The sequence below is a fragment of the Rattus rattus genome, chromosome 16 (genome assembly GCF_011064425.1).
Source record: "Rattus rattus isolate New Zealand chromosome 16, Rrattus_CSIRO_v1, whole genome shotgun sequence".
Lineage (NCBI taxonomy): Eukaryota > Metazoa > Chordata > Mammalia > Rodentia > Muridae > Rattus > Rattus rattus.
In genome coordinates, this window is record NC_046169.1 from 36,491,479 (window position 1) to 36,511,163 (window position 19,685).

Genomic DNA, 19,685 nt, shown 5'->3' on the forward strand with positions numbered 1-19,685 from the left:
GTGTGTGTGTGTGTGTATATCTGTGTATATGGGGTGTGGTGTGTGTGTGTGTGTGTGTGTGTGTGTGTGTATCTGTGTATATGGTGGGGGAAGGCTGGTGTGTGTGTGTGTGTGTATGTGGGGGGGAAGGCTGGTGTGTGTGGGAAGGCTGGTGTGTGTGTGTGTGTGTGTGTGTGGGGAGAAGGCTGGTGTGTGTGTGTGTGTGTGTGTGTGTGTGTTTATCTGTCGGCGAGCGGACTCACTTGTGTGTTGTGTATGCTGGTGTGTGTGTGTGTGTGTGTGTGTGTGTGTGTGTCTGGGGGGAGGCTGTGTGTATCTGTATCTGTTGTGTCTGTGTCTATGTCTGTTTTGTATATATGTTTGTCTATATGTGTGTGGGTTTGTGGGGGAATTTCTGTCTGAGTGTGTTTCTGTGTCTATGTGTATGTATGTGTCTGTGTCTGTCTGTGTGTATCTGTATGTATGTCTCTGTGTGTGTGTATCTCTGTGTCTAAGAGGATATGGTGTGGGAGGGCTGTTTCTGTCTGTGTATGGGGTGTTTCTGTGTGTATGTGGTGTGTGTGTGTGTGTGTGTATTTCTGTGTCTATGTGTCTATGTGTATATGGTGTGTTTGGGGGAGGCTCTTTCTGTATCTGTCTGTGTGTCTGTGTTTATCTGTGTGTCTGTGTGTACATCTGTGTGTCTGTCTGCCTATATGTGTGTGTGTGTGTGTGTGTGTGTGTATATCTCTGTGTCTATGTGTATATGGTGTGTTTGGGGGAGGCTCTTTCTGTTTCTGTCTGTGTGTGTGTGTGTGTCTGTGTTTATCTGTGTGTCTATGCCTATATATATATATATATGTATGTCTGTGTGTACATCTGTGTGTCTGTCTGCCTGTGTATTTGTGTGTGTGTGTGTGTGTATCTGTCTGTGTGTCTTTGTGTGTATACTACAGAACCAGGTTCTCAGACAGTCATTATGGCTAGCTAATTTACCTTCAGAAAGTCCCTATAGGGCTGGGCTGGAGGGTGTGCAACTCAAATAGTACAGTGCTCACCTAACATGCACAAGGCCACAGGTTCAATCCCCAACACCCCACAAAATGGTCAATGGTGGTACTCATTTGTAATACTAACATCGGGGAGGCAGAGGCAGGAGGATTAGGAGCTCAAGGTCATCTTAGGTTACTTATCTAGTTCAGGGGTAGCCAGGGATACAGAGACACTGTTGAAGAGGAGGAGGAAGAGGAAGAAGAGGAGAAGAAGAGGAAGGAGGAGGAGGAGGAGGAGGAGGAGGAGGCCGCCAGAGAGTGTCAGGTGTTAACAGCATTCTCATGCTAGGCTTACCACCCAACTCTAATGCCTGCAGCCCACATGGAAACAGAGAACCAACTCCTACAAGTTAGCCTTTTGACCCCCCCTTACCTGCACATCATACACTCACAAAATGAAAATTCAGAGGTGTGTGTGTGTGTGTGTGTGTGTGTGTGTGTGTGTGTGTGTGTGTTGTTTTTAAATGAAAGGTGTCCCAGCACCCAGAAGGCAGAGGCGAGTGAGTCTCAGAGTTCGAGGCCAGCCTGGTCTACGGTGCGAGTTCCAAGACAGGCAGGGCTACACAGAGAAACCCTGTCTCAAAAAGACGAAGAAACAACTACAAAGAGTTAAGCAGGACCAGAAGGCATCTGGGGTAAGAGCGCAGTGAGCTGGAGACGCCTCAGTGAAGAACACTGGCTGCTCCTGCAGAGGACCAGGGTTCGAGTCCCAGAACCCACACAGCAGTTGATGACCATCAGTGATTCTAGTTTCGGGGGATCTAGAGCCCTCTTCCGGCCCTCCTGGGCAGCAGGCACACACAGAGTGCAACTACATACAGGCAGGCAAGCGAAAAACCAACCAACCAAACACACAAACGAAAATGGAGACTCAGTAGACAGAGGGGCTGCTGAGATGGCTTAGCAAGCCAAGATGCTTGCTGCCAAGCCTGACGACCTGAGTTTGATCCCTGGAGCACCTGCCTTCTACATGGCACACGTGTGCCCTCATAAACACGCGCGTGCGCACACACACACACACACACACACACACACACACACACACACACACACACAAATAAATGTGATGAAAGGGGAAGATTTCCAGAATAGGCAAACCCAGGGATCGGGGTTGTTGAGCTCATGATCAGAGGGGGGAGCAGCCACCCGATGGAGCTGAGGTTTCCAATGGATGAGGCAGCTTCTCTACAACTAGCTCTGGGTTGTAACATCCCCAGTCTGGAACTGCTGTCAGGTAGAAACCTTAAGACATGGGACCGTAACAAGGGGTTCTGGGGTCATCAGTGTGCCCTCAAAGGGGATTGTGGGACCCTAGCCACTTCCTGTCTGCTTATCTCTGTCTCTGTCTCTGTCTCTCTCGTGTGTGTACATAGTGCCCAGCCATGAAGGGAACGGTTTGTCCATGTGCTCAGATCACGACATGCTATGTAGCCACTGGCCCAAAGCAACAAGGCCAGCCCGTCACAGACTGGAGCCTTTACAACCGTGAGGCCTTTGCTTGCTGTAAGTTGACTGAATTGGGCCACTGATTAGTGTACCCAAGAGCTGCTCAGTACGGATGAGGAAATATCACCAGAAAGTTAGGCCTTTGTGTGCGGTGAGCACACATGCGTGTGTTGTGTGTGCATGCATGTGCATGTTCACAAGTGTGTGCACGGGTGGTGAGTGTACCTGTATGTCTGTATGTGTGTGTGTGCAGGCATGCATGTGTGTGCAGGTGCATGTGGAGGCCAGGATGTTGTTCCTCAGGGATCTTCCACCTTATTTTTTTAAGACAGGTCTCCTCACTGGCCTGGAACTCACCCAGCAGGCTAGGCTGGCTGGCCAGAGGGCCCCAGGGATTCTTTGCCTTTGCCTGCTCAGCATGGGGGTACAGACATAGTTTGTTACACCTTGTCGAGGGACTGAACTAAGTTTCTCATGCCTGTGGTACAAACATTTGTAATAGCTGACTCTTCACCCCCTACCCGTGTGTGCGTGTGCGCACGTGCGTGCATGTGTGTGACAGTCACTTCATAACAAACACTGGCCTAAGACTCATGATGGTCCTCCTGCCTCAGCTTTCCAAGTGCTAGGAGTACAGGGGTAGGCCACCATAACCAGTTTTTGTACACCTTGAAACATTAAAAATCTCCCCGCACCCATTAAAAATATGTATAGAATTATAAATGTATAAAAATTATAAAATCACAAAATTCTAAATTTATTTATAATTTTATAAATCGTATAAATAATTTATATAAATAATATAAAATTATTGAATGTAAGCTCTGTATTAAGTTTCCCTCTACAGCTTAGAGGGCTCTGCTACGTTCCAGATAAAAGATGCTCACTTGGAGTTGGGGACTTAGCTCACTGGTAGAGTACTTGCCTAGCAAGCACAAAGCCCTGGGTTCGGTCCTCAGCTGGGGGGGGATGGGGGGATGGGGGATGGGATGCTCACTTGACCTAGAAAGGAAAACCCTTGCCTGACAGTCCACGTATGTTGAAGGCAGCAATGAAGCATGTTAGGATCTGGGCACGGGCATGCAATGGAGTATTATACAGCCCTGAAAAGTAGCAGGGCACTAAAGCACAGTGCAGGGCCACGGAGTAGAGGCCACTGTGCAAGGCAGAAAAAAGCAGTGTTAAGCTCAAAGGAAGACAGGAAGAGGCACAGACACGGTTCACGGAGGGGCGTGCTGCTTACGCACAGTAGACCAGGAGCTCGGTGGTCACCTTTCGCTGTCTCCTGCTGAGCACGTTGGTGGCTGAGCAAGTGTAGTTGCCTTGGAGGTTCTTGGACATCAGCATCAGAGTGAAGCTGTTGGCCGACAGGTTCTTTCCCAAGGACTCGGAGACGCTGCTGTGGGTCTGGATCCACCACTCCACCTCGGGCGGAGGCTGTGCGGCGCTGCAGCAGCTGAAGTCCACCTGAGAGCCCCTTGCTGCATACAGGGTGCCGTTGGGGAGGGCGCCAGTGGCTGAGATGTTGACGTCAATGTGGGTGGGGCCACCTGGGAAAGAGACGGGACGGAGGATGGGGGAGGAATGTTCATCACCAATGCAGTGCTAAGGGAACCAAACAACAAAAACAGTCTATGGCCCCTCACTGTGTGCCAAGCCCATGCAAGGTTCTGAGGACCTCTGCTCACTTGTCCTTGGACAGTTAAAAGAAAATGGCTGAGGATAGGAGAGTACATCCTTTAAAATAAAAAGTACTTTCCAAGCTGGAGAGATGGCTCAGCGGTTAAGAGCACTGACTGCTCTTCCACAGATTCTGAGTTCAATTCCCAGCAACCACACGGTGGCTCACAACCATCTGTAATGGGATCCGACGCCCTCTTCTGGTGAAGACAGTTACAATGTACTCATATACATAAAATAAATAAATAATTCTCTTTTTTACAAAAAACCTTTCCACTTTGTATGTGTGTGTGCACGCGTGACAGGATCTCGTGTAGCCCAGGCTGGCCTCAAACGCTGTATCTGGGGATGACCCTGAGCTTCTGATCCCCCTGCCTCCGCCTTCCAAGTGCTGTGGTCACAGGCATGTGATTCGTGCCTGGTCCACGTGGTGCTGTGAAAGGCTTCAGGATGCTAGGTAAACACTCTACCAGCTGAGCTACCTGTCCTGCTAAACCATGAAGAGCCTCCAGGCCTCCGGCTTCTACTTCCCAAGAGCTGGCACGGAAATACTGCACGGGCTTGGAAATGTCTCAGAAGTTAAGTGCTTGATGCTCTTTCAGAGGACCAGAGTGAGGTTCCCAGGAACCATAACTGGCCCCAGCTCCAGGGCACCTACAGTCTCCTCTGGGTACCTGAACACATGTGTATATACATGTATGCATGTATGCACCTACACGCACACACACACACACACACACACACACACACACTTTAAAAATAAATCTTGCCAGACGAGGTGGTGCATGGGGCAGAGTCAGCAGTTCTCTGAGAGCTAGCCTGGCCTACACAGGGAGTTGTAGGATAGCCAGGGCTATACAAAATGAGACTCTGTCTCAAGAAAGCTAAACCAAACCACACAAACTGGAAAATTCAGTGGTGACATAGCTTAGCTTAGCAGTTAAGAGCACTGGCTGCTCTTCCAAAGGACCTGTGCTGGATTCCCAGCAACAACATGGTGGCTCACAACTGTCTGTTAACTCAAATTCCAGAGGATCTGATACCCTCTTCTGACCTTCACACAGAATACCTGTACACATAAAATAAACAAAAAACACATTTTATACACACATATACACACACATATGTGTGTGTGTGTGTGTATATATACATACATACATATATACATACATATATATATATATATATATATATATATATATATATATATATATATATAAACTGAACCTTGCCTAGAGCCTAGAGCCATGGCTCTGTGGTTATAAGCACTGGCTGCTCTTGCAGACGACCAGGTTCTACCCAGCACCCACACAGGGCCTCACTACCGTCCTTACCTCCACCTCCAGAGATCTGACCGCCTTTCCTGGCCTCCATAGGCACACACACAATGCACAGACATACATGCAAACCTAACTATAAAAAGGTCCCTTCCAAGGGAAAAGCACGTAGGTGCAGAAAAGTAAGTAACACTTTGGGCCTGAGACTGATCTCCTTTCGAGGCCCCAGGACCTAGATGTAGATGTCAGGAGTGTATCCACCATGCCCCAAACCTGTTACCAGGGCTCGCTGAGCCTCAGCCTCTCGACAACGTGGTTGTGGAACATCCACGTTCCTCAAAGATCCTGGAGTTCTCATAGGGCAGACAGGAGCCCACTGAAAGCTTGGGTCTTTGAGTGTGCTGGCCCGGGGCCCTTTGCCTCATGGTGGTTGCTTTCTATCTAATCGCTGGTCCTGTGGAGCTAGGAGCTGTCCAGACTATCATAACTCCCTCCTCCCCCTGCACATCATGCTGATAGCCAGAAAATGATACCTGACTTTGAACTCCAGCCGTGTGGCTAAGGGTACCTTAGTCATCCTTGTTTAGCCTCAGTTTCTCCCTCTATGAAATGGGTGTGATGACAGTATCCTTCCAACAGCGTCACTGAGCCCACCAAGTGAGTTTATGTGATGGAGCCCTCTGAATGGCGCCCAAAACTCTCTACAAAGGGCTGGACCTCGTCTTAGTTCACCCTCATCTCTGAACCTCTTTTTGTTTTTGTTTTTCAGTGTTGGGAATGAGACGGGGGTTGAGGTTGGGGAGGGGCCATACATGCTGCGTAAAGAGCATCCTACCAATGAGCTACAACCCATCCGGCCCTGAACTTTTTGGACCCCCCAAAATGCCCGGTGCTGAATTACCCAATGCATCCAAGATCTAAGTTCCTTTTGGTAAAAATACAACACCCTGCTGGAAAAGCATCTCAGAGGGGTGGTGTGTGCTTAGTGGGTTCAGTGAGCAAGAGAGAGGGGGCCGGGAGGGGGAGGAGGGAGAGGAGGAGAAAGAAGAGGGAGAGGAAGAGGGAAAAGGAGGAGGAGGGCGAAGAGGGGAAAGAAGAGGAAGGAGAAGAGGAGGGGGAAGAAGAGGGAGAGGAGGAAGAAGAGGGAGAGGAAGAGGAAAAGAAGCATGAAAAGAGGGAGAGAGGGCTGGAGAGATGGCTCAGGGGTTAAGGGCACCGACTGCTCTTCCAGAGGTCCTGAGTTCAAATCCCAGCAACCACATGGTGGCTCACAACCATCTGTAAAGAAAACCGATGCCCTCTTCTGGTGTGTCTGAAGACAGCGACAGTGTACTTATATATGATAAATGAATAAATCTTTAAAAAAAAAAAAAAGAAAAAGAAAAAGAAAAGAGGGAGAGAGACCTTTTATCCCAGCATTTGAGAGGCAGAGAGAGGCAGGTGGATCTCTGGGAGTCAAGACCAGCTTAGTGAACATACAGAGTTGTAGACCAGCCAGGGCTACATAGCAAGGCCCTGTTCAAAAAAGTACTCAAAAAGGAAGTGGAAGAAAAGAGACGGATCTACATCACTACTTTGCCAATTAAACGACATTCATGGGTACTCCCAATGCGGCTCACATTAGCATGATCTCTGAGAGCTCTTTTAGAAACAGCCAGGGAAGGGTCGAAGGAAAGGAATCCATCCTACAGTTGTGCAATTTAGTCCAGAAGTAGGTCAGTGGGGCGGGGGAGGTCATCTGTGGGATGCAAAAATTTTCCTATGCAACCCTTCAATTAAAGTACCTTGTTTCCCTAGGCTTCACTAAGTAGCCCAGGCTAGCCCCAAAGTTAAGCTACTCTGGGCTTCAGCCTCCCAAGTGCTAGGATTACAGATGTGCTTTACTTACCTGGTCAGGACAGCCCTGTCAGGTGGATCTTTGGGAACTATACTGCGTACAGCCCCTAGGGTGGTGGCCTGGGAGCTGGTACCTGAATGCTGCATTCAGCTGGCTAGTCAGGTATGCGGCTCGACAGGTCCTAGGGTGTGTCTGTCTTCTGTTGGCATCCCGCCGACTAAACAGGGTTCGGCTGGAGTACTGAGGTACGGGCAGCCAACGCCTAAGTTGGCAAAGGTAATATGACTCAGGTCACATACCTCAGGTCTCCCAGCTTAGCAGGTAAAGACAGCAGCCAAGCAGACCTCAAAACTGGAGTCGGAGTCACAGAATTCGTGTAACAGCCAGATGTGGTAAAGTGAGTCTCCTAGCATGACAATAAGATAGCAAGCAGAGACAAGAGAACCACTGGGAAGCCAGAGGCTAGCCTGTGGTACGCAGTGCAGCTGGCAAATGAGAAACCCTGTCCACCCTGGGGAAGTAGAGAAAGAATTCCTGAGAGCCATCTTCTGGCCTCTGACAGGCAAGCACTTACTCTCCTCAGCAAATAAATAAATAAATAAATAAATAAATAAATAAATAAATAAATAAATTTTAAGAGGGCAGGCGAGAGGGCTCAGCAGGTAAAGGAGCTTGCTGCCAAGCCTGACGACCTGAGTTTGAAACCCACTTAGAGGGGTTGGGATTTAGCTCAGTGGTAGAGCGCTTGCCTAGGAAGCGCAAGGCCCTGGGTTCGATCCCCAGCTCCAAAAAAAAAAAGAACCAAAAAAAAAAAAAAAAAAAAAAAAAAACCCACTTAGTGGAAGGGAGGAAATGACCCCACAAGCTGTCCTCTGACCTCCTCATGAGGACCCTATGCGCGCACACATTAAATTTAAAAAATATGGGGTTGGGGATTTAGCTCAGTGGTAGAGTGCTTGCCTAGCAAGCGCAAGGCCCTGGGTTCGGTCCCCAGCTCTGAGAAAAAAAAAAAGAAAAAGAAAAAAAAATTAAAAAATATAAAAAGCAAAACAAAAACCGACAAGAAAAACGTGTTTTAAAATAAAAAATCAGAACCGGGGAAACAGCTGGGGTGCTTGTGGCTCTTGCAGGGGACCTGGGTTCTGTTCCCAGCACCCATGCCAGAAGGCTCACAACTGCCTCTAAGTCCAGTTCCATGGACCGGAAGCCCTCTCTGGTCTCCACAGATACCCATGTATTTGTGGCAGTACACATGAATACATAAATAAAAATGAATCCTGTGTTTTGATACACGGTCTCACCGGTGAGGCTAGACAGCGGTCCACCCTAACCCTTGTGTAGTCCTGGCTGTCCCAGAACTCATTATACAGTCCAGGCTGGCTTCAGACTCAGACATCCTCCTGCCTCTGCCTCCCAGGTGCTGGGATGAAAGGTGCACCCACCAAACCAGGCTAAAATACTATTTAAAAGGAATCCTAAAGAAATCAAATTGAGACCCCAGTGAACCTCCTGAAGGGTTCTTTGCTCATCGAAGCCCTGGGCGGAGGTCTCAGTTATAGGGAGCCTGACTTCTTGACTCTCTTGGGTTTTCATCCTACCCAGGAGGTGCCACAGGCAGAATACGGCCCCATCTGAAAGGCTCGGGTCCATGAACTGCAGACTGTAGAATGCAGACATCATTTTCACCAACTGAGAACCTGTTTGCTGAAGCCCCAGCCCTTCTATTCTGCTTTGAGGGATTGGTAAGGCTAGACCGCAGTCTGCCACTAAGCCACACCCCAACCCTCACACAATACTTTTGTTGTTGCTTGTGTTGGCTTTCTTAGGTAGCCCAGGCTAGCCCCAAACTAGCATCCTAGTCAAAGACGACCTTGAACTTCTGATCCTCCTGCTTCCCCCTCCAAGGTGCTGGGATTATGGATCTGTGACACCACACCCAAAGCTCCTTAAATCCCACTTTTCACTGGTGTGTGAACAAGCTTTCATCCCAGGCTCCATGGTAGGAAACCTAAACCCAGCATACGACCTCTCCCTTCTGTTTCTTCTAAGCACCCAGGTACACCTCAAAACCAAGTTAATAAAACGTTGAGCAAGAAGCACTTCGACTTCTGATGGGGCCAATGATCGTCTCTCCATGTGCCCACTGCCCTCTCTTGTCTCCGGGAACCTGTGCCATGACAAACTCGCCAACAAGCAGGGCTCGGTAGATAGGAGCTCAGTTCAGGGAGGTGGATCTTCCCTGAAACGCCCACTGCCACGAGTTCACTGAAAACTGCTACACAGGCGGCTAGGAACATGCCCCAGCCCCCAGCCCCAGCTGACCGCCAAGGGCTTCGGCAGATATAAGCCTGCTTCCGCACTGCCCTTGTAGCAACTGCCTGAGAAAACTGGACCCGAGTTGAGCCTTGTCCAGGTGTCTTGAGATCTCACTGGGGTTTTTCGTGGGCTGGTTTTTGGAATCCTCGTTTGGTTCTCCTACTCATCTCTCAAATCGTAAGAGATGTGCAGGAAGCACCAAGAAGAGACTCTCTGCAAGGAACATCAAGGCTGGGCTGGAGAGATGGCTCAGTGGTTAAGAGCACTGACTGCTCTTCCAGAGGTCCTGAGTTCAATTCCCAGCAACCACGCGGTGGCTCGCAATCGTTAATGGGATCCAATGCCCTCTTCTCATGTGCTTGACTGAAGAATGCAACAGTGTACTCACATAAAATAAATAAATTAACTTAAAAAAAAAAAAAAAGGAAGGAAGCACCAAGGCTGTAGGACTAGTTAACACTGGTCTCTCTATTCTGACTGTGGGCTGGTCTACCAACAGCCAATGGCAGAGAGGCGTACTGCTGGAGCCCCACCTCTTACCCACGAGTATCTCAACCAATCAGGTTGGTAGGGCAGGCCGCCATACCAAGCGCGGAATATGGGCCAGAGGTTTTCTAGACATTTAGGAACAGAGTAACAAAATCCTAAGGCAACCGTGGCCCTACTCTATCTTGCCTTTATCTTAACTTGCTTTTACTTTACGTATATGGCGTTTTTCCTACATATATGTACATGCACCATGAGCATACCTAGCCCATCATCGGGTCACCTGGAACTGCAGCTATAAACGCTTGGGAGCCACCATGGAGGTACTGGGGACCAGACCTGAGTCCTTTACAAGAACAGCCGGCGCTATTGACTGACAATTCATCTCTCCGGCACCGTTATTTATTTTTTTTTTTAAAAGACAGGGTCTTGCTGCGTGCATGGTGGTGGCGCGAGCCTTTAATCCCAGCACTTGGGAGGCAGAGGCATGCTGATCTCTGAGTTTGAGGCCAGCCTGGTCTACAGAGTAAATTCCAGGGCTGGAGAGATGGCTCGGAGGTTAAGAGCACTGGCTGCCCATCCAGAGGTCCTGAGTTCAAATCCCAGCACCCACATGGTGGCTCACAACCATCTGTAATAGGGTCTGATGCCCTCTTCTGGTGTGTCTGAAGACAGCGACAGTGTCCTCACGTAAAATGAAAAAAGATACGAGGCCAGCAGGGTGAATTCCAGGACAGCCAGGGTCACACAGCAAAACCCTGTCTTGAAAAAAAGAAAAACCAAAACACACACACACACACACACACACACACACACACACACACAGAGGCACAAACATACACACAAGCAAAACATAAATGCACATTAAAAATAAATCTTAAAAAAAATAAAGATTTATTTATGCTATGTACATGAGTACGCTGTAGCAGGGGTCTCATGTAGCCCTATGACTTCCCTAGCCAAGGAAGCTCTTGAAGAACTAATCCTACCTCTGTTTCCTGGGTGTTGGGAAGACAGGCGTGCACTAGCACACCAAGCTCCACCATTGTTCTGGGGATGGACCCAGAACTTCATGCATTCAAACCCTTTACACTGAGCCACACCCCGGCCTCACCCTCGGACACTGCACAGCACTATACACTCAGTAGGTGGGACTGATGGACGATATCCCTCCCACCCTGGCCCACAGAAACCTGACTCTCCCTGGTGCAGGAGGTACAGCAACAGAAGCCTCCCAGTCTGGAGAACACAGCTGGACACAGGCCTCTACAGCACCCATCTTGGATGACCAAGGTCACGCGCAGATAAGAACCTGTATAGCCTGGAACAGTTCCCGGCTTTTCCCTCCCTAGTTCCCAAGGCCGTGTTAGAGCATTTGCAAACTTTTCTCCTTAAAAGAGAGCCCCAGGACCAAGCCATCTACCATTTCAATGAAAAGATAAGAAAGCCAGAGCCCCATCAAACACCCAGATGGAGACCTGGGAGAGGGGACGAGTGCCTATGACCCAAGTCCTGGGGAGGCAGGGGGATTGCTGCTGTGAGGGGTTGTGTTGTCGCTGCACTTTGCTTTATGGTTTTCTGGTAGCACAGGTTGGCCTCACATTTCCTAGGTAGCCAAGGATGACCTTGAATTCACTGCTGTCCCACCTTTTCCTCTAGAGCTCTGGGATATCACCCCAAACTATGTTATCTCTTCTTTTCCTCTTCTCTCTCCCGTTTGTTGGACGACAGATCACAAGGCATGGTCTTGCTCTGGCTAAGTAAACACCCTACTCCTAAACTATAGCCATCGGGGAGTACACAGCAAGATCTTGTCTCCTAAAAAGAGCGAGCTGGCTGGGTGGGAAGCCTGTGCCTTTAATCCCAGCACCCTGGAGAGAGAGAGAGAGGCAGGCAGATCTCTGTGAATACAACGCTAGTCTGATCTACATACAGACCCCTCTCTATCTCTACCATGACCTTCTACCTCCAGAAAAGGAGGGACCGAAGAGAGAAAGGGAGTAGGAAAAGACCAGGAGGCACCCTGACTGCTGGGACCTTGGGATGCATTTTTCCCACGGGAATCCAGTCACCTGCTTAAACAGAGGACCCCAGGTGCACAGCCAAGGTCCTATTCATTGTACCAGTTTCCCTTATCGGAGTATGGGATGCAGCAAAAGTCTGCCGTGACCTTGAACTTCTTGGATGATAAACGCTGACCAATGGAGCCAAGACCAGAGCCAGATGTGTAGCCCTCAGAGGACTTAGTACTGGCAACAGGCTGCACCAGGCCCCCCCAGGAACGTGCTCCCATCAACTCTCGACACCCTCACACTCTGTGAGGAAAATGAGGCCAAGTCTCCATTCAGCCACAGTTATCCAAAATGGCCACTGAGGAGCGCGCGCGCGCGCGCGCGCGCGCGAGAGAGAGAGAGAGAGAGAGAGAGAGAGAGAGAGAGAGAGAGAACACCATCTGGGAGGGACGAAGAAGTAAGATCCTGGGGGCCCTGCGGCATTTGAGCACAACGCGGCACCTGCCTCCGGTTTTCAAGGAGAAGCTGCACTAACCACAGGCCCACATTTCCCAGAGAAGGACTTCCCACAATTCAGTATGCATCCGATGTATTGAGGGAGCACAAGGTCGTCTGATTTCAGGGACACTTGTGTGTTTGTTGGAAGGTGTGTGAACATGTGTGTGTACACGTGTTGAGGACAGACAGCCTTGGCTGTAGTTCCTCAGCTTTTTTTTTTTTTTTTTTTTTTTTTTTTTTTTTTTTTGAGACAGGGTCAGTGTAGCCCAGGCTAGCCTCCAACTCGTCCGGACGGAAACCACCTGTCCCTAAAGCCCACACTCCTGACAGTGACCACCTCTTCCACAGGCTCTCACTGCCTCCCCAAGTCCATCCCCAGCAGTCCCACTTACTGGCCACCCGAAGCCGCACAGGGAACCAGTGGGTCTCGTTCAGAACCTCTCGGCAGGTGTAGTTGCCGTCATCCTCCAGTCTCAGCGCCTCAATGCGCAGGGCACCTGCATCCTCTAGAGAGAAACGGGGTGCAGCCGGAGGGAGGCTGGAATTGGAGGAGACCAGGAAGGCGGGCTCGGAGTCATTCCGGTACCAGGTCACCAGGCCCCTGGATCCTGACAAGCTGCCACAGCGTAGAGTAACATTTTCGTGGACTTCGCCGATAGCCACAGCCTCTGAGTCTGTAAAGGGAAGGTCAGGCTGTCAGCTCATTCCTTCGGTTGATTGGCCACAACCCCTTCCGAACAGTAAGACTTTCTTTTCTTCTTTTTTTTTTTTCGGAGCTGAGGACCGAACCCAAGGCCTTGCGCTTGCTAGGCAAGCGCTCTACCACTGAGCTAAATCCCCAACCCCGACTTTATTTTCTAATGGCATGTCCAGCATGCGTACGTGCCCTTACGTACGTGCGTGCGTGCGTCAGAGTCTCAAGTAGCCCAAACTGGCCTTGAACTCACCTCATGGCATGTGCTACCATTGAACTTTTGTCTCCACCTCCCCTCAACCACTGGAATCACAGGCTGTGCCTCCCTGCCCAGTTTATACCCTGCTGGGCACTGAACCCAGAGCCTCCAAGTGCCCTAACAGTGAGCTAAATGCCCGGATATTTCACCAAACATTTTAAATAGTAGTGATATGGTTTGAATGTGAAATTCCCCCATGGGTTCCCATCCCCCACCACCACCCGTGGCATTGTTTGGGAAGGTTATAGACCCTTTAGGAGGCGGAGGCTTTGCTAGAGGAAGTGAGTCACTGGAGAGACAGGCTCTGAGGTTTATGGAGCCCGGCCATACTTCCTGTTCTCTCTGTGCTTCCGGAAGGATGCACTGAGGGGGAATAGCCTCAGACTCCTGCAGCTAGCCTTCTCTACCACGATGGACTACCGCACCCCTTGGGAACTCTGAGACAAAACAAACCCTCCTAATTCTTTAAGTTGATTTTTGTCAATCACAGCAACAGAAATGGCTCCTCCACATACAAAGCGCAAGTGCCACATCGTCCGATGGACCCCTTCTAGTCCTCTGCTGTCCACGAGGACAGGCCCAACTCAGATTGCAGGGCAAGGATGAACTCCAAATGGGGCAGAGCTAAGGTTCTCAGAGGTCCTAGATGCAATTGCTCTAGATAAGACTTTGGGCAGACCTTCCTGACCTGGGAGTGCCCAGGCAAGATCAGCAGAGCTACCTATCCATGTGAGGGCCCAGGCAAGATCAACAGAGCCGCCTATCCAATCACCCCAACAGTGTTGAGCAACAAGCAATACTGTCTCTCTCCAGGTGGCCATCTGTCAGGCCACAATATTATGGAGCAGTCTTGTTGCCTAGACAACCAGATGGGGTGGGGGTGGGGGATCAGATCTTGGTGTCCTTGTCCCTGGGATTAATCACTTTGGGGCGCTCTAGGCAAGAATGGGTTGACAGTGGATACAGTGTAGACTCTGGGAAGCAAGTCCCCTGCTGGGCTCTGGGGATCTGCTGGTGACAAATGAGAGAATAAACGGTCCATTTCCCAGGCTGGTGGGAAAACAGGTACAAAACAGGTATGGAGGAGAGAGGTGAGGAACAGGGAGCAGAAAGGGCTCCCAGGCTTGCCTACGTGGATGCCAGGCAAGACTGGAGAGTTGGACAGATACACAAGTAGGCACGGGCTGGGTTCAGGAGCCTAGGCAAACAGGAAGGGTGGGAGGGTGGGAGGAGGAGAGAGAGACAGAGACAGAGAGCGCTGGCGGACCACAGCCAGCAGTGGTAACACCCATGTGGAATCCCAACCCTCAAGGAAGAGGCGGGAGGTCAGGTGTTGGGGGGTGAGGGATGGGGCAGCTACAAAATGATAAACCTTACTGGGGACAGAGGGTGTTTCCAACACCTGTTCAAGACTGATGGGCAAATGACAGCTGGCCAGGGGAGGTTGGTTTGTAGGTAAAAAGAAACAAACACACTCTGCTTTTTCCTGAGAAGCCCAATATTCCAGAACTTTCCACAATCAACATCCAATTCTAGAGAGGCCACAAGGACAGGGATTTGGGCACAAACTGGTGATTTAAAAAAAAAAAAAAAAATGTCCTGAAGGGGGTTGGAGAGATGGTTCAGCGGTTAAGAGCACTGACTGCTCTTCCAGAGGTCCTGAGTTCAATTCCCAGCAACCACACGGTGGCTCACAACTATCTGTAATGGGATGTAATGCCCTCTTCTGGTATGTCTGAAGAGAGCAACGGTGTACTTATATATAATAAATCTTTTTTTAAAAAGCTATTTAAACTGCCCACTGAGCCACGTCACTGCCCCAACGGGGTGGCTTTTGTTTGTTTTGCCTCAGAATTCATTATGACAGGGAGGGTCTGAAGCAGCCAAAGGTGGTCTTGAACTCACTGCAGGGCTGAAGATAACCATAAAATTCGGATTTGCATCCACTTCCCCAGTGCCAACACGATGGGTGTGCACTGGTTTTATGGGGTTCTGGGACCCAGGGCAAGGCTTCTACCAACTGAACTACATCCCCAGCCCAAGGGTAGATTTTATGGTGTGTAGATTATAACTTAATAAAATTGTTATAAGCAAAAAGAAACTGCCACCTGCCCCTTGTGACTTTGCCATGGAGTGTCTGGGCTGGGTTCCTCCAGTGATAAGAAAGGACTCCTTTCAAAAAAAGCCGGAAGTTGGGCAGGGTCACAAGAAGTCCTAAGTCTCTGCCCATCTTAGTCACACTACTTCCAAAAGGTTTTCAAAGCCAGAAACCAAAGGGGTTTGGGGTGGGGCTAGGCCAATACCTGTAGGGTAGAGAACCCACTAATGCTAGCCATTCTCAAACAGCATGAAACATTTAAGGGTGGTAATTAAACATCAGAGCTGAGCCTGGTGCTACAGGGTTGGGGGGAACTGGAAAACTGAGGCAGAAAGAGCAAGTTCAAAGCTGGCCTGAACTAAGAAGACAGACCCTGACTCCAAAGGGTCGTTGGGAGGAAGAAGCAGGGGTCTGGGTGGGAGGCTGAGAATCATTTTTAAATTATTACCTACCAACCCCGGTTCTCACCTGACGTCCCCCCACCAAAGAAAGGATGAACTGTAGAGTTACGGCTGCACGGAGCATCCTTCAGAGTTAACTGCTTCCCCTCCCACAAATTTGCTTTTGTGCAAATTTAACCTTGAAACCTGAGCTAATACCATCTTCAAAGAAGACTATGACTTGGCCAATCTCCTCCTGGCTCTGCCCACATCACTGCTTCTAACTACTGAAGTTGAATACAACCTTAGATCATCTAGTCGATGCAGATGAAGCCGATCAGCCTCGGAGAATGGTTATCAACTAGTGATGTCTGTCATGGACAAGGAGAGGGTGGCCCTGAAGGTACACCAATTCCAATACACCCCGATCCAATACATGCCACATCAGGCTCCATGTGTGTCCCAAGTGATGTGGGATACTCATAGTTTCGAGTGCAATGGGTCAGATTTACTTGGATCTCAGACACAGGAGAGACACAAAGCCTATGAAAAGGGCAAAGGTGCTTGCCACCAAACCTGATCCCTGGAACCCACACAATGGAAGGAGAGAACTACCCCCCAAAGTTATACTTTGACCACCACACACGTCATGGTACATACATACATACATACCCCCTACATACATACACACACACACACACACACACACACACACATACACACGGAGAATTTAAGATGTAATTTTAAAAAATTAAACTCAGTACGGTTTGTGCCAGCTTGACACCATTGTCTAGGGTGTTGTGTTCACATGCAATAAGGGAGAGGGACACACCTCCAGAGTGGGGGGTGGGGGAGGGTTACAATGTGGTTCTCCTTATGCCGCTCTAGCCTTCTGCTACCAAGCTACATCTCCAGCCCCATGACCATGGATCTTGATGCTATCCTCGTGTAAACGGCTTACAACACGTGTAGTTGAGTCAGAAGAAAGACACCTGTCCCACCTCGCCACTTGAAAAAGAGACTAACATGAATACCCAGCATGCCCCGGGGCACCTAGCACACAGGTAAAGCAGGCCTGGGAGTCTGGACCTAAAAATTACTGAGCAGAAAGGCAGGGCTGGTGCCTCAGGCCTAGAGCCCCAGCACCAGAGAAGCTGGGGTGACAGGATGGCAAACATGAGGCCACTACATAGGGAGACCATGACTCAAGCAAGGAAGCAGGATATCTGGAGGGAGGTCCCCAAGTGGGAAGAATTATACACCCTGAAAGCAAGTTCATCCCAGCACTCTCTTAGCTCAGGCTCCTCCCAGCTCCTCTCAGGAAACGGAGACCTCCTCAGAAGAAGACAGATAGTGACCTCTAACTCCCACCCAAGCGCTTACAGCAGAAGGTCACTAAGTTGAATGCCCGGTAAGGCCGAAGGTCCGGCGAGGGCGCCAGGTACCATCCATAACAGGAGTTGGTGGTGTGGCTGCAGGCCGAGGGCTGCCTAGGATACATGCATCATCCGCAAAAAATTTTAAAAATCCACGACCAAAAAAAGACCGGGGAATAACACAGCAAGGAAACTGTGGAACAAATATGGGGTCACATGTTCTAGATAACACAGACAGCACTGCCCAGTCCCTGGTGGGAGAGTCTGTGTTGTCAAATCTTCATATCTCCCTCCCTCCCGCCCCCACATATTCGGGCAAACCTAGGTTACGGGAAATGGTACTAATTTTTACACGACGGCTAAAAACAAAGGTAAGTAAGCTCTAAAAGCAAACTAGTTGAGGAAATTTTAAGAGCGGAATAGTTAAGAACTTCTCCCGCTCCTGGGAGCTCAGCTACGATTGAATAGCTTATTTCCTGACCGCCCAAGGCTGGCAGGTGGGTGGGGTGGATTTGGAAATTACCCACCTCCTGGTTTTGTGCCCCCCCCCCGCAACCCCGAATCATTCCTGTGGGATAGAAACCAATTCGCGGGCGAGTTAAACTCAAACACCCTTTTCCAATCTTTCTCCATTCCAATCTACACATCTTGCTAAGCAATCCTCCCCCACCCTCCGCGCGCGCTATTTTTCTGCAACGACGCGGTGTAGGTGAGCTACATAGGACCATTTGCCGGCTAGGTCTGGTCTCGGGGGTGGGGGTGGGGGTGGGTAATTTTTGGTCAAGTCTGAAATGATCTCAAAAGAAAAAGTAAGAGGAAAAGAGGAAAAGAGATGGGAGAGGAAGGCGCGGGTTGGAATGCACGGGTCTGTCTGCACAGGTAGACTCGCTCAGGGAAGGTGTAAGGCACAATTTACAGGTGTAAGGCCGGTTCAATCTGGGGGAGGCGGGGAGACGGACACAAATGGTAGCTTTCAGCCGGGTGCGCCAGCGCCGCGGGCAAAGCCAGAACACAGAGTTAGCAACGAATGGGATAAGGGCGGGGGGGTGGGATTTCCTCTCCACGTGCCCCTCGGTGGGCCCTGCCGCACATTATCGCCGGGGCTTTCGGGTCCCCGGGTTGGGGGTGGCAAGTCAAGTCCCTTACCTGCGGAGCCCTGGCGGGCCAGCAGCGCCCCGAGGCACAGCAGGACGCGCAATCCGGCCATCGCTCCGGAGATCTACTCCCGGGAAAGCGCGGAGCTCCGGGTGCACCAGGCTCTTGGGGCTCCCTGGCCCGCGGCGAGGGGCTCCCCGGCTAGGATGCTCCGGCCGAGCCCCGACGATCGCCTCTGGGGCGCGCGCCCCGCCCCTGCGCCCAGCCCGCCCGGCTGGCGGAAAACAACAGGCGCTGCCCCCCTCCCGCCTCTCCGGCAACTTCCTCCACCTTGACCGGGAGGAGGGCCTTGTGCAACGATCCCAGTCCCGCGGGGTCTGAGAGGAGGCGGCCCCGAGCGCTGGCCCGCCGCTGCGGGACGCGCTCCCCGGCCTGTGCACTGAGCGCCGGCAGCGGGGCACCGGGCGCTGTCCCAGCCCTGCGGCTCTATCGCGCTTGTCATCTGGGTTCTCGGGTGCAGGGGCGGGCCACAGCGCCGCCATCGCTCAGAGCCCAGGGAAAGATGATCCCGCGACCGTCCGGCCAAAAGCAACCACGAGACTCGGGTTCTCGATTGAACTTGGGTCGAGACCACACGGGAAGAGCGAGTTTCGTTCTCAGGTGCTCCCACGCCTGGCCCTCTTAGTCTCCTCCACTCCCCAACCTGGCAGAGCCCGGGAGCGCCACATTTCCGGGCTCAGCTTTCTGGCATTCCGATTCTGCGTCCTGGTGGACACCGCCACTGCTGGGCCCTCGGGAGGACCTGCCCTTGAAACAGCTCAGAGAGAAACTTCGTGTTCAAAACAAGGATGTAGTGATCGCCGCGGATTCTTCACTGTGGGTCTGGGAGGTGGGCGTCCCTCGGCTCAGGGTCTTTCAGCCTTTGTGAGTTTAGATATCCGGGAGGGCTGAGGATAATTGTGGTGTAGCGTCTGCGCCCGGCTCTGGGTTCCATCTCTAGCACCGTGAAACCAATCAAAGTAAAATATGGAGAAAAAGCCAAAATGGGAATAAAAATGACGGAAAAGCCCCCTGTCCCGAGGTAGCTTTTGCTAGTGAGAACTGCCTTCGAATCGGTAAACAGTAGTGTTTATCCCTGATGACTCCTACTTCCTGTTGGTATCCCCAGGGCCACACACTGGTTGCCACCCCGTATATATT

General features: G+C 50.7%; 1 protein-coding gene across 1 annotated transcript in view; it reads right to left on the reverse strand.

Moving 5' to 3' along the window:
• Positions 1 to 19,178, reverse strand: part of Vsig10 (V-set and immunoglobulin domain containing 10) — a 36,019-nt gene extending 16,841 nt beyond the window's left edge. The window contains exons 1-3 of the mRNA XM_032886791.1: positions 18,537 to 19,178; positions 12,976 to 13,257; positions 3,725 to 4,027 (exon numbers count right to left, since the gene is read on the reverse strand). Of these exons, the coding sequence (XP_032742682.1) occupies positions 3,725 to 4,027; positions 12,976 to 13,257; positions 18,537 to 18,597 (646 nt within the window). The 5' untranslated portion in view covers positions 18,598 to 19,178. The remainder of the gene's footprint in view (positions 1 to 3,724; positions 4,028 to 12,975; positions 13,258 to 18,536) is intronic.
• Between the last annotated feature and the right edge of the window lie 507 nt (positions 19,179 to 19,685).